Source organism: Peromyscus maniculatus, chromosome 23 (genome assembly GCF_049852395.1).
Source record: "Peromyscus maniculatus bairdii isolate BWxNUB_F1_BW_parent chromosome 23, HU_Pman_BW_mat_3.1, whole genome shotgun sequence".
NCBI classification, from domain to species: Eukaryota; Metazoa; Chordata; class Mammalia; order Rodentia; family Cricetidae; genus Peromyscus; species Peromyscus maniculatus.
In genome coordinates, this window is record NC_134874.1 from 7073314 (window position 1) to 7087500 (window position 14187).

Genomic DNA, 14187 nt, shown 5'->3' on the forward strand with positions numbered 1-14187 from the left:
TCCTCCTTCCTGTTTGGGACCCGAGTTATCCAGTTGTTCTTGCTGTTGATCCTATAAGCTATCAGATTTAATTCCAAGGCATTCATTTTCTATTTCAGTTACACAGAGCAAATGTCTGTTGTGTGCAACCAGTCTGGTAGAGATTGCAGTAAACGTGTTAAGCAATGAAGACTGATAGGATCAGACATGAACAGGGATGCCCAACCCCACTCTCTTGGTAAGTGTTACACACCCACTGACATTCTTCCAAGGGAGGATCCATCCATACAGGTCTGATCCCTTCCATGAAGGGACAGCTGCCACCTTGACTCCAGGACTAGACCGAAGATCAAGATCCCAGACAGGGCCAGCAGCTACTCTGCATGAATGCAAAAGGCATCCAATGATGAGAAAACTGGAAACTTGCTGCATTTTTTAAAAATAAGATTTGTGTGTGTGTGGTGTATTTGTTCTTGCCTGCCCATGCATCTGTGAGCCAGGCACATACCTGGTGCCCACAACAGAAGAGACTGTTGGACCCCTGGAATGGAGTTACAGTTAGTTACAAGTTGCCATGTGGATGCTGGGAATCAACCCCTGGCCCCCTGGAAGTGCAGCCAGCATTCTTAACTGCTGAGCCGTCTCTCCAGCCTCAAATTTTGCATTCTTAAGAGCCTGATAAATAAGGAATGAAAGGCCCTGGGCCTCCCGCTCTGCACTGACTGTGCAAGCTACGCCTTTCCTGGTGCTAACAGCTGGTACACAAGGAATCTAAGCCTGGGGAATGTGCAGTCTGGAACTCTTGCAAAGGCTCTGGTTTGCATCTCATCTCACTCCAGGTGGAGATGACCGTGGAGAGGTTTAGCATTACCCTAGGTACCAGCAGTCTGGCGGCCTGACTGCCTGACCCTGGACCTAGAAAGAATGTGCAAAGACAGATTTCTTCAGATCAAAGGAGTGTGGTGTGGCTTCAGGACAGCTGATTAAGGGCAGAAAAGTGAAACCACATGCTGGGCATGATGCCAGGCAGGACCAACCAACACCCAATATATGCCAAATAGAACTCCAGACAAGCTTTCCATCGTGGTCTAGAAAACCTGAAGAAGCTAGAACCCAACAGCCAGCTTCTTAGGAAGGAATACAGAAATCAGAAAAACAAAAACAACTCCCTGCCCACCCCAATGAGTTGAAGTAAGGCTCAAATGCCGTGAAGGGCCTCATCACACTGCCCGCTGCGGATGTGGTCTCCACTCTTCCCACTCTTGTCAAGAAAGTGGATCGGGCTTGTCTCCACACGCACTTAGGCCACACCCCCACATTCACCTTCTAAGGAGACAGGGCCTCACAATTCAACAGCATTAAAAAGCCGACCCTGAAGCCCTGAAACTTGAGCTTCCCCCCAACAATCATTTGAACTTAGTCTGGTGGCCTGTGCTAGGAACTCCCGGAGAAAAAAAGCTGAGTGGTAACTTGTACTGGTCATTATGGGGTCTGTGATCTGCTTTACTGGAAAACAACATGGGAATGTAGTTATAGAATAAGGAGGAGCCAGGGGGTCTTCCAGGAAGATCTAGAGAGTTCCAAGGAGGAAGTGGAACCTGCTCAGCAACTGAAGGGTAAGCAGGGTGGAGGCCTGAGCAGGCAGGGGGGAGGGTCTTCCAGACAGCAGGGGAGAAGGAGAGGACACTGGGGAGCGTGCACAGGTACTGTTAGTGCTCACGTTCACCTTTGCTAGTGCAGAGGTAAGAAAGAGCTGAGATGAAGGAGGGTGGCAGCGTGCAGAAGCACAGGGTGGCCAGGGACTGGATGACTTCGATGTCTTGATATGGAAGCTGCCTATGACTCACAGGAGGTACCCTGCTTTCAAGTCACACCACAGGAAAACTGCCACCATGTGAAGGTGGCTGGGCTCAGGAGCATGGACAAATGGGTAAGTAATACACAGGGCTAGCTGTGAAAGAAGGCAGGTCTGAAGTGGCAGTGGTCAGAAGGATGAAGACAGTATACCACGTGGTGGACTGGTTAGTTTTTGTCAGTTATCTGGGAAGAGGGAACCTCAACTGAGAAAATGCCCTCATCAGACTGGCCTGTAGGCATGTCTGTGGGGCGTTTTCCTTGATTAAGGAATGACTGTCAATCGAGGGCCCGGTCCACTGTGAATGGTGCCACTTGTGCAGGTGGTCCTGGACTGGGTAAGAAAGCAGGCTAAGTGAGTAAGCTACAGGGAGCAAGTCAGTAAGCAGCACCCCCCCCCCCCCCCCCCCCGCCCCAGGGCCTCTGCTTCAGCTCCTGCCTTGGTTTCCCTCAATGACAGACTGTGACTGGACTGTAAGCCCAATGAGCATTCTTTTACAACAGAAAGCCAAGCAGAACACCAAGAGTTCCGAGAAGCCCTGAGCACTTGCCTTGAATATCTTGCAAAAAAGACTCACAGAAAAGGCTGTCTGGTTGCTCCGAATGCCTAGGCTACCAAGTGAACAGGGGCAGGGACCTCATGGATATCTGCTTTTCTTTACATTTTTTTTTTTTTTTTTAGATTTATGTAGTTCATGTGAATGAGTGTTTTGCCTGCATGTATGTATGTATACCCTGTGTGTGCCAGGTGCCTCTGTAGATCAGGACAGAGTGCTGGATCCCCTAGAACTGGAGTTACAGGTGACTGTGAACCACCATGTAGGCTGGAAATTGAACCTGAGTCCTCTGCAAAAGCAACAAGTGCTCTTAACTGATGAGCCCTCTCTCCAGCTCCTGGGTGCTTATCTTTTATATTGTACAATTAATCCTGAAGACCCACTCCATCTGCTGGTGGCTGCTCTGTACTCATCAATGTCAAGGAGGATGCTGGGGACAGAGGAGAGAGAGGTGGTGCATCTTCATGCTGGCTATGAATTTTTCCTCCAACTGATAATTAGCAGTTAAAAGTCTGGTTAGTTTCTGAGGTGGCATCATGAAGCACACCCAGCCTGACTTCTCCCCAGTTTCCAGGTGAGTAAAGAACATTCTCAAGAGAGAAAGCAATGGGATTTGAGAGTGGATCATTGATTGGAGGAGGCTTAACTTTTGGTCTGGCTGTTCCTGGAATCTCAGTCCTGGCTAACCTTGTCTGCACCCTACCACCAAAGAGCAGAGATCGTTCCAACTGCCGTCCCAACACTGTTTTAGAGACCCCAGAATGAGGTGTTGCACACAGCTGTCATGTGTGCTGAGGGCCTAGCCTCAGTGCCGGGCGTAGAGTGGTCAGATGGCAGATGGTGAACTAAGTCTGCATGAGGAAGGCCAACCCCAGTGCTGGCTGCTACTTTCAGGACTAAGTCCGAACTCTAAACCCTACCTCGGGTGTTAGTGTGACCCCCAGGGGTGACACATTAGTGGGTGCAGTTGTAGCTAAGGGGTTTCTTCTTTTGAGTATTCTGGAAGAGAAGTTCAATTCTACAGTCCACACGGGGCATGGGTAGGGTCTAGGGAACTCTCGGAAAGGGAGCTCACAGGAACTGGCCTAAACCAGTTATCAACTGAGCTTTTTCTTTTGTTTTTCAAGACATGGTTTATCTGTGTGACAACTCTGGTTGTCCTGGAATTCACTCTGTAGATCAGGCTGGCCTGCTTCTGCATCCCGAGTGCTGATTAAAGGCGTACACCACCACACCTGACTTCAACTGAACTCCTAAGGAAACTCAGTAGACATGGCCTCCTAAAGCTACAAACTAAACTCTAGGCAACCTATATGTAAGCTGTATTTCTGAATGACATACTGTCCTCCGGGAAATTTTTAGTTTTCAACTCTGATAAGAAAAAAAAAAGTACCAAACACTAATAAGGAAGCACTTATCTAAAATCAGTGAGTCAGGAGCACTGACATACACCTGGAAGGCTGAGGCAAGAGGAGCTGTTGAGCCCAAGAGTTCAATACCAGCAAATGCAGCACAGCGAGACGCCACCTCCAAACCAACCAACCAACCAACCAACCAACACAACGTTAACCCTCTCGGTTTATTTGAGACAGAGTGTCAAGGCAGGCCACGAACTTATTATGGAGCTGAGGACGGCCTTGAATTCCCAATCCCCTGCTGTTACTTCCAAAGCACTATGACTACAGGCACCACACTGTGCGCCACCAACTCCAAAGAACTTCTAAACCATCTTTTTGTTTTCCTTTTGGGAGTGCTGGAGATCAAACCTAGGGCTTTGCTCTTGCTAGTCAAGCACTCCGCCACTGAACTATACCCCTTCAGAGAACTTCTGGACCCAGCTCTCTGGTGTTTTATTCATTTAGTTTAGAAATCTGTCCTAAGTCTGAACCACCCTCAGAGGATCTTAGAGTTGAGGCAGGAACATGCCTTGGGCTGCCTAGCCCACTCCCGTATCTGGCTAGGAGCCAGCCACAGCTGTGACCTTTCACCCTTGCCCTCCGGCCCCTCACAGGAAGAGTAGTGATGGCTGTAGGTGTATTTTCTAAGATGACAGTAAAAAAGACAGTTTATAGTGAAGGAATCTTAAGTGTAGGCCATTTTTACCAAGGCCAGGATAGGCAAGTAAGTGGGGCTGTGTCCAGGCGCTCCCCTGGTTCTCACTCCTGCGTGTACGTCTGGTCCAGAGAAAGTGTGTCAAAAGCTTTCTTCTAGGTGGAGCACCTCCTAAGTCCTCTAACATTTTTCAGACCAGCGTGTCAGTGTCCTTTAGTGTTCACAAGAGACGGCATCACGGCCAAACAAGAAAGGAACAGTAAGGCCAAGAGTCCGTTCCCAGAGCTGAAAACCAGGCCCTCAAAGGTGAGGAAGCTGACACCTCTAAGGACCAACTGTTCCTTGACTCGACAGCTCGTGGCCTGGGAGCTGTGGCTTTCAGTGGTCAGCACCCACCCGTTAGCCCAACTTGTAGCTCTGTGGACACACCACTTCAGGAACTACAACCAGCACAGCCCCTGCCAATCTCACCTGGGCAGAACGAGGACTGGTTTTGTCTCCTGAAGACGCCCAGTCCCTCAGCTCTGGGTCACAGTCCCCTGAGAATGTGATGGAGGGGAGCTGCATCTCTCAAAAGAGGAGTGGATAAGAGACCCACGTACCTTCTCTGCACTGTGAAATGACGGTGCTCACCTGACTGTGGAGTTGCTGCAGCTCTTCTAGGCTCTGCCTCAGTTTACCCCTCTCTCCCTCCATGAGCTCTCTCAGGGCTCTGGAGTCCTCACTGGTCTGCCTTATCTGCTCTTCTAATGACTCATCGTCCATTCTCCGGGCACCCTGACAGAAAGAGGGAAGCCGGTAGCAGGGAGGAAGGTGAGCGGCCATTAGTGGGGGTGATGGAGGCAGGCGCAATAGAGAGAGTAGAAAGATGAGGAGGAGTGAAGGGAAGTGAGAGGGGATGAAACGGGAGGTGAGGGAGAGATTTTTCAGGGTTTAATTTTACCCTGGAAAAGCTCATTTTGATTTCAAGCTTTGGGAGAAGCGGGTGTATGTGTTAGGAATGGCCCATGCCACGGACAGCCTCCTCGTCCCACAGTGACTTGGCCTCCTGCTCCCCTCTGGCTACAAATCAACCCAGGCTGTTCAGACAGAAACGCCTGCCCTTTGACTTACTGCCTCTAATGTAACAGAGACACAGCTACTCTGGGAGGGTGAAACAGGAGAGAAGTCAGGGAGAATCCCATCATGAAGCTGCAGAAATGTCAGTCCACCCTGGAAGCCAGAAGAATATCCCCCTTCCCCTGAGAGGCCTCCTCTGGGATTCTCAAAGGCCCTGTTCATCTCTTCAACCTCCTGTGCTGACAGGGTTTCTCTGTGCAGCCTTGGCTGTTCCGGAACTCACTGTGTAGCCCAGGCTGGCCTCCCAATCACAGAGATCTGCTGCCTCTGCCTCCCGAGTGCTGGGGTTACAACTGTGAGCCACCCTGGCCGGCAAAGCTCAGTTTTGAAAGCTTGCCCACTAACAGTTGCCCTCCTATCAGGGCCAAGTGCAGAAGAGAAACTCGGGGGTTTTACCCAGACACAGATTTCTCTTTTCAGTGTTTCTAAGCAGAACGCTCCAGCTCTAGGCCACCAAGGCCTTGTGCAGGAGTATATGGGAAAAAGGACTACGCCATGGTACAGTGGTCCTCAATCTGTGGGTCTTGACCCCTTTGGTGAACATCTATTTCCAAAAATATTTACATTAGGATTCATAGCAGAAGCAAAATGACAGTTAGGAAGTATCAATGAACATAACTTTATGGCTGGGGGTCAGCACAGCATGAGGAACTGTGTTACAGGACTGCAGCATCAGGAAGGGGACCCTGGCCCCTACTTCCTGTTACTGGTACTCAGTACTACAAACGACAAGTGACGCGGGAGGCTCCAGCCCGGGCCTGCGGCTCCACCTACAGTGAGTTCCCCTGCACACTGGCTGGCTCCTGCAGTGACCCTTACCGAGGGCTCCATGCCGTCCACGATGCTCTGTATCAGCCTCTTGAGCTCGCTGAGGGCAGTGCGCAGGCTGCCGGCAGGCACGTCCTTGGCGGATGAGGTTTCGGAGGACTCGTCCATGGAGGAGTCCGTGGACACGGCCGAGTCGGCGCTGTCGTTCCCGCGCAGGTGGGAGCAGAGGTAGCGGACCTGGCAGTAGGCTTCCCACAGCTGCAGTCTCAGCTGCGTCACAAAGGGTTAACTCGTTAAACGCTAGGGAGGACCGGTTAGTCAGGACCGAAAGCCAGATCCAGACACCCGAAACCCTGTTTTTAGGGGCAAAGGTCTTGTCTTGGTTTTTAAAATAGTCTATCTTAAGAAATCATACTTACTTTGGACCTAGTACATCTGAGACTTCCAATTCTTTCTGAGATTCCTGTGTAGCCCTGGCTGGCCTGGAACTTGCTGTAACCGCTCTGCCTCAGTCTTCCTAGTGCCCGTGACCAGATACACCAATTCTTATCCTCCCTCTAATCAACTAATCGGCCATGCAAAGCATCTCTGTTGCGTACTTAGCTACAGTGACTGGAGTCGGGGCCTGGCTGGGGAAGGAGTGACTACGGAAGGCACACAGGGACAAATGGCACGGAGGGATGGACTGCAAATGCCGGAGGACTCTGGGTTACCTCCGAGGAGATACAGGGAGGAGGGACTGAGCAGAGGACTGAGCAGAGGACGCTGTGCTCTGGTGCCCTGCTCAAGGCGTCAGTGCCCTCAGCAGCCGAGCGCTGCCCCAGCCTGCGGCCACAGGGGCCCCTGCAGGCCCTAGAGCCTCTGTCAAGGGCAGTACAGTGTTGACCCAGGATGGTGAGAAGCCTGCGCCCACTCCTCCTGACAGCACACAGTGGCATCAGCACCTGCTCCCGCTCCTGCTCCAGCTCCTCGGCCTCCATGCTCTGCTCGATCTCCGACAGCAGGGACGTGCTGGCGGCAGCGGAGCTCTGCAGACTCCTCTCCTCCGTGAGCTCCTCCACTTTCCCCTGCAGCTGCCGGCACGAGAGCCGCACCTCCTGGAGCTCCAGCTGGCTCTGGTGCAGCTGGGGGCGAGAGAGCAAACGCTGGGCACCGTGTCCACACCGCAGCGGCAGTGCCCAGGACCCGACCCCACGGCTCGACCTGCCGCCAACTCACAGGACGGCAGAGTTGGGAGGAACCTACCAGGGTGTGTGGGGGCCACAGTCAGCAAGACCCGGCCCTGGAAATAACCAACAACTCCCTCCTTCAGTAATTTCAGGGGAAAAGTTACTAGAAGAACCCAGTGGTGGAAAAGATTCAAGGGGTGGGCGTGGTGGTGCACGCCTTTAATCCCTGTGAGTTCGAGGCCAGCCTGGTCTACACAGTGAGCTCCAAGACAGCCAGGGCTGTACAGAAAAAACCCATCAAAGAGAGAGAGAGAGAGAGAGAGAGAGAGAGAGAGAGAGAGAGAGAGAGAGAGAGAGAGAGAGATGCCATACAAGTCTTGGGCTTGGACTTGATTCCCAGAACCCACAATGAGGGTAGAGAACCAACTCCTAGAAATTGTCCTCTAACCTCTATGTGTTCCATGGCACATGGGCTCTCATTCACAAACATAAGGTGGAGAGTGACTGAGGAGGACTCCCAATACCAATCTCAGGCATCCACATGTACACACATGCATATATATGTGCTTGTAAACACACACACGCACACACACACACACACACACACAGGTTAGTGGGCAAAGACTTCCTGGGATTTTATTTTATTTTTTTTAATAAAGTGGTCTTTCTGGAGCCATCGTCGTCGTCTCTTTAAAAAGAGGCACAGGTTGGGGTGACAGTGTGGTGTGCGCCTGTGTTTCCTGCCTTCAGACTGCCACTGGCTGAACACAGCTGGGGCTGGGCTGGGACTGAAGCTCAGTACTGGGCGCTGCTGGTCTCCAACGCCCGGGCCGCTGCAGAGTGGGCTGTGCCGTTCCCAGACTCCCCAAGGCCACTGTACCTCCTGCAGATGCAGAGGCTTCGGCATGGATGGCAGCCACTCAGAGCTCTGGCTCTCGTTAGGGGAGCCAGTGCTTCACACGGACTTTGGGCAATCCTCTAGGGGCCTGGAGCCTCACCTTCAAGCCATCACTGCCAGGAAGTGGCTGGCTACTGGCCTGGAAGAGCCCTAACTAGGAAGGGCTGGAGCCCGGCTGCTGACAGGACAAGATCTGGCAAGCTGCGCTGCCTCGTCCCTGTTCAGCAACACCTGCTGGGACAGTGGGAACTCCTCTAGCCCCAGTTTTAGGAAATCTTGGAAGGAAAGAAAAAATAAAATAACAAACCAGGGTTACAGGAAATAGACATTCCTAGGAAGCATTCAGCACAATTACAAGCAGCATGTTCAGTGGCAAAAGGCTTTACAATTATTCTCTAGGCAACTCCACATACATCTCAGCAGGAGAAGTTCCCACAGTTCAGTACAAGTTCTCATGAACTGGGTACAATTAGTTCAATTACTCACACACACTCCAAAGTGTTTAATTAATTGTAACAGCAAGGGAACAAAAGGCCAGGAGGTGCCTCATTCTCTGGTCAGTGACTGATTCACCACCTGGACAGATGCGCAGAAAAAAACAATCAAACCATGGAAGAGCCCGGTAACTATAGGAATCTTGTAAAATAAGAAATGGTATCTAGATGAGCGTGGCTGCACATGCCTTTAATCACATCACTCAGGAGGCAAGAGGTAGAGCTCTGAATTCAAGGCCACCCTAGTCTACAGAGCAAATTACAGGACAGTCTGGGCTACAGAGAAACTGTCTCAAAGAAAAAATCAGGAAAAAAAAAAAAAGAAAGAAAGAACACTTTTGTATAAGAAAGGTGAGAGTGAGTGTGGCTGTGGTGGTGCATGCCTTGGGAGGCAGAGGCAGGTGATCTCTGTGAGTTCGAGGCCAGCCTGGTCTACAGATCGAGTTCCAGGACAGGCAGGACTGTTTCAGAGAGAACCCCTGTCTTGGGGGAAAAAAAAAAAAGGAAGGAAGAAAGATGACAGTGTATTTCTATGTATGAAAAGGAACGCAATGAAACGCTTTTATTAGTACAGTGGTTAAGTTTAAGTTCACAGCACTAAAGGGGACCTTCTTCTCTCTTGACACTGAGGGGCTAAGATGGTGTGTGATGGCACATGCAGGGCCAGAGCCACGTCTAGACCCAGGGCATCTGCCTCACGGTCACCCCCAGTGACGGGTCTGCACTCTGCTGATGGAACCGACCCACCTGCCAGGGTCAGGCCCTGTGAATTTCTGTAGGGGCTAAGAGCCCCCAGGACAACTGACTTCTTTACTGAGTATTAAAGCAGAGTCTTGCCCGAGGTTTAGTAAAGCAGACCGGCACATCTACCTGTAATTCCAGCACTTGAGGGGGAGACAGGAGGGCAGACGCAAGTCCAAGGCCAGCCCTGGTCTACCTGGTCTACCCATCAAGTTCTGAGTCAGCCAGAGCTAAAGTGAAACACTGTCTCAAACAAAATCAAAACAAAACAGTTTAACAAAATGCTTGTTATGAAGTGAGTACACAGTGTGAGTTTTAACCCCTATTCTAAGGTTTTCAAACAAAAACAAACAAAACATAGCTGATTTGATCTGTGGCTTAAAGATCTGTGTGGGGATGGGAGAAACTGCCCAGCAGACAAAGCCTCTTGTCGCTAAGCTGGGGACCTGTGTTTGACCCTCAAGATCCATGTGTTGGAAAGTGAGAAGTGATTCAGAAAAATTCTTCTCTGACCTCCACATGTACACTGTGGTGTGTGCTTCTACACACACACACACACACACACACACACACACACACACACACACTCTCTCCTCTACATGTGCACTGAAGCAGGTACACCTACACAACACACACACACACACACACACACACAGACACACTCCTCTACATGTGCACTGAAGCAGGTACACCTACACAACACACACACACACACACACACACACACACACACACACTCTCCTCTACATGTGCACTGAAGCAGGTACACCTACACAACACACACACAGACACACAGACACACACACACACACACACACACACACACACACACACACACACACACAAACAAATGTATAAAAAGGTTTTGACAGCAGGGCCTCCGTCACACAGTAAACGGATCAAATGGGCTCCCCTGCTGATGGAGACTTTGCCTTTACTGCTCAGCCTCCTACTCAACCTTATCTGAGGATTTCAAATCAAGGGATTCAACACATTCCAAGGCCACTGACTCAACATCTTACAAATCCGGGTTAGGACTGCTCAAGTGCTACCTGGGTCAGCTGGATTTTTTTCTTCCCTCTGTCAGTTGAGGCCACTTTGGTGAGAGGACTTCCTGAGGAGGCTAGTAACTTGTGGCGACTTAAGGAGATTTTACATAAACAGAAGTCACACATGGAGGAAAGGTGAGAATAAATACGATCCCCCAAAGGGGTGGGGATGTTCTGACTTGCTGGGGCCCTGTATGTGTGTGGGCCACCTCTCTTCCTCCTGCATGCCAATCGGCAGGCATGACCTGGGTTCCTGACCCAGCAGTACACACAGGCCACCCACACAGGGAGCACTAGCAGGTCCAGCCTGGTCCTGGCTCTTTCCCTCCGTTTCCAGGTTCAGGGAGTGGAACTAATTTTCATTTGCATTTCATGCTGGGCTCAAAGTTTCTTTTGGCTCTTTCCGGGTTTTGTGCTTCTTTCCCTTTTCCCCCGGGTCCTATCTCAGTTAGCAGCGGAGTGCTTCCCGCGGACCCCAAGAGGACTGGCAAGGGTAGATGAGCAACAGGAGAACCAGCTGTCCAGGGCCGGTCAGGGAAGGTTTCTAGTCTCCACTCTATCAAGGGCTTGGAACATGACTCTGGATAAACAATGTGTTTTCTGTAGGCTTCAGAGAAGTCTATGAGCGCTCTCCAGTCACTAGGAAAGTGACCTCCAACACTGCTGTTTGTCATCATTAACCTTGAAATGGGCAAATTCCTCTGCATTTCAAAACCTGCTGTGAGGCTTTAGAACAGGTCCCATGCGGGCCCCCCCCCCCCCCCCCCCCCCCGCCCCAAAGCTCTCAAGCTCTTCCATTTCTGTGGTGCTGGGGATGGAAACCAGGGTCTACGCTTGCTGGCCAAGCCCCACCCACTACAGAGCTACCATGAGCCCTATCCTCTATGCAGCATTTGCCGAGGCCCCACCACACTACCACACGGAAAGTTATTAGTTGAGAGAACGAAAATCGCAGGGTGGGGACGACGACAAGGACTACATGTCCCTCAGAGAGGCCAACTGCTTGGGTACAGCTGAGTTACAGAGGCAGTGACAGGTGTTCTTACAGACTCCAGCCTCAGAAGGTGCTTCCTTTTCTTGTCTGAGACCGTCTCTATACAGCCTAAGCTGGCCTGCAATCGCTGTACATCCCGGATTAACTCTGAACTCCATTCCTCATGACTCAGCCTCCTAAGTGCTGGGATCACAGGCACGCAGCACCATGCTCGGCTTCAGTTAAAATGTCATCTTACATCACAACTTCTGAACAGCCTCCCTGGAGCCCAGTGGGGCCTCGTGGCCTGGTCTTTCGGTAGGGACTTACCTGGCATTCAAGTATTACCTGCCCAACCACCTGCCCACAAGCGACACCAAACAACTCACTGTACCCTCCCCACCATGCAGAGGGAAATAATGCTCTCCTGCTCTGTAGGGCCAGCCCGGCAAAGCACCCTGGGAACAGATGCTACCCTCTGTTTCTGGGGAGACTGGGGGATTATTTTTCTGTTTTGGGGGTTATTTCTTGTCAAGTCTACGCTTGGTTTTTCATCTGAGGCCTGGTGGCAGTTCCCAAACAAGGACAAACATGATTAAGAAGCAGTTTCCTTCAGGGAGGTTAAAGAAGACCAATTAGGTTCACAAAGGGGTTGGCCTGTGCCTTTCCTGGCAATAGGCAGAAGCTGAGAATGTCTTGCTGGGTTCTGTGGGAAGGTTCCTGGTTTCTGTTCTGTTTCTGCCAGCCAACTAAATCCCTCTGCCGGGCAACAGCAGCAGTAGAGAGCACCGGGAGCTGAGAACAGAGATCCCCAGGCTCCCTTGGAAATCTTCTAGCAGATTTCACAAATGCTAGGGAGGCCAGGAGACTCTGAGTGCTCCAGCCACGAACAGCCTAGAAAGGACTATGTGACGCTGCTCTAGGGACCAGGGGTGGCTCGGAACACATGGAAGGGATGACCTGAGGACCACAATGTACTTAACCCAGCTACAGGCATGGTGGAACCCCCTAGGGAATTACAAGACGGACACCCGCCCCGCCCCCCCCCCCCGCGCCCCCCCCCCCCCCCCCCCCGTGGAGATCTCAGAGTCACCTACCCGGATGGACACCAGCAGTGGTGCTGGCCTCACTGCCTTTCCTTTTTGGTTAACCACCCCCCCCCCCCCCCGCCCCCGCCCCCGCCCCCGCCCCAGCTCTACGGAACAGCATCTCTGCCCTGTACCTGCAGGTCTTTGTCATGGCCCTGCCTTTCTAGGATCAGCACCCGGTCCTGCAGCTCCTCCACGGTCCCTTGAAGCAGATCGTTCTCCTCTAAGGTGGCGCTGAGCCGATGCTCCAGCTCCCGTTTCCGATCTGACAGCATCTTGATCTGCAAAGATGGAGAGCACACAGGATGGTGTGGATGGAGTTCTATCTGGGTGAGAGCGTAGGAGGAGGGCCTGGCCCCAAATATGAAGGTATGTGTGTCTCTGGGTACTGTGCCCAGAGACATGACTTGGAGAACAGAGCTGTGTAATCCTGGGCTGAAGGGAAAGGCCCTCCCCTTCTGGAAGGTGCCCGGGAAGGGGTAGGAGTTAGCCCAGGGGAAGCCAGCATGTGGGCTGCCAGGCAGAGGAAGGATAGCTAGTGCTCTGTAAATTCCAGAGATAAGTCAGAGAAGGCCCCACCCTGGCTGCCCTCAGCCCTACTCTGGCACAGCAGGACCATATCTGCCTACTCCTCCAGTCCTAAGCACCAGGAAATCCCCTGAGAGCAGACTCACTGCCTCCTCTTCCTCCTGCTGATTCCCCTGGGGCCAGCGTCCCAGCTCAGACCCAGATCCCTGGCTGACAAGAAGCCAGCAGGGTATAGAAGGTGGAGTGTCTATACCAGCCCAGGCCCTGGAAAGGAATGACACAATGGCCTCATAGGTAATTTGAACAAGTCATCCGTGAAGAGAAGAGGGATCTCCCTTCTGGAAAAGGCTCATTCTTTTGCACAATGAAGTCAACGTCAAGACACATGCATTTCTCTGTAAGGCCTGTCTGCTCTCTTCAGTGTCAGGGAGAAAGCCGAGGAAAGAGATGCCCAGTCTTCTCTGGTTTCCATGTTTGCAAGGAGGAAGCTCAGTCACTGCTCCTCAAGGCCAGAAATGCCTTACCCAGGACACTCCCAGGTCCAGGGGCTCCAGAAAGCTTTTCCAAGCAGAACTGGCTGTGGGGAAGGGAAGGGCTCTGGAAGTCCTAAGATCCTTCCTGACCCTGCTCCTCCCATCTGTGAGTTCCCTGTCACACTTATGTCTCATCTACCTGCGTGCTTGTAAATACTTTCCTGGCATGGTCAAGATGTTCCCCTTCTCTGTGGTCCAGTCTGGAGAGTGCCTTAAGGCTCTTCCTTGACTAAGCTCTGGGGACGGAACTCAGCACTTTTCTAGGGGAGAATTTAATAAGTGTTTAACTGCTCTAGGTCCCTGGGCTCTCTCTCCCTTTCCTTCTGCCTCCTGGCTGCCCCCACTCTGCATTAGAGTTTTGCTCAGGGCACAAATCCTTCCTGGC

The 14187-nt window shown here is 51.7% G+C and overlaps 1 protein-coding gene across 3 annotated transcripts in view; it reads right to left on the bottom strand.

Annotated features, from left to right (window-relative positions):
• Bicdl1 (BICD family like cargo adaptor 1) overlaps window positions 1-14187 on the bottom strand; it is a 101428-nt gene that overhangs the window by 10078 nt on the left and 77163 nt on the right. For 2 of the 3 annotated variants that reach the window (XR_013047620.1, XM_042268326.2), the window contains exons 4-7: window positions 12876-13022; window positions 7274-7453; window positions 6381-6599; window positions 5076-5219 (exon numbers count right to left, since the gene is read on the bottom strand). Coding sequence is in view for 2 of the 3 variants with exons in the window: in XM_042268326.2 (XP_042124260.2) it covers window positions 5076-5219; window positions 6381-6599; window positions 7274-7453; window positions 12876-13022 (690 nt within the window). In the remaining variant the exon portion in view is untranslated. The remainder of the gene's footprint in view (window positions 1-5075; window positions 5220-6380; window positions 6600-7273; window positions 7454-12875; window positions 13023-14187) is intronic. The other variant, XM_042268327.2, reaches the window with a different exon arrangement.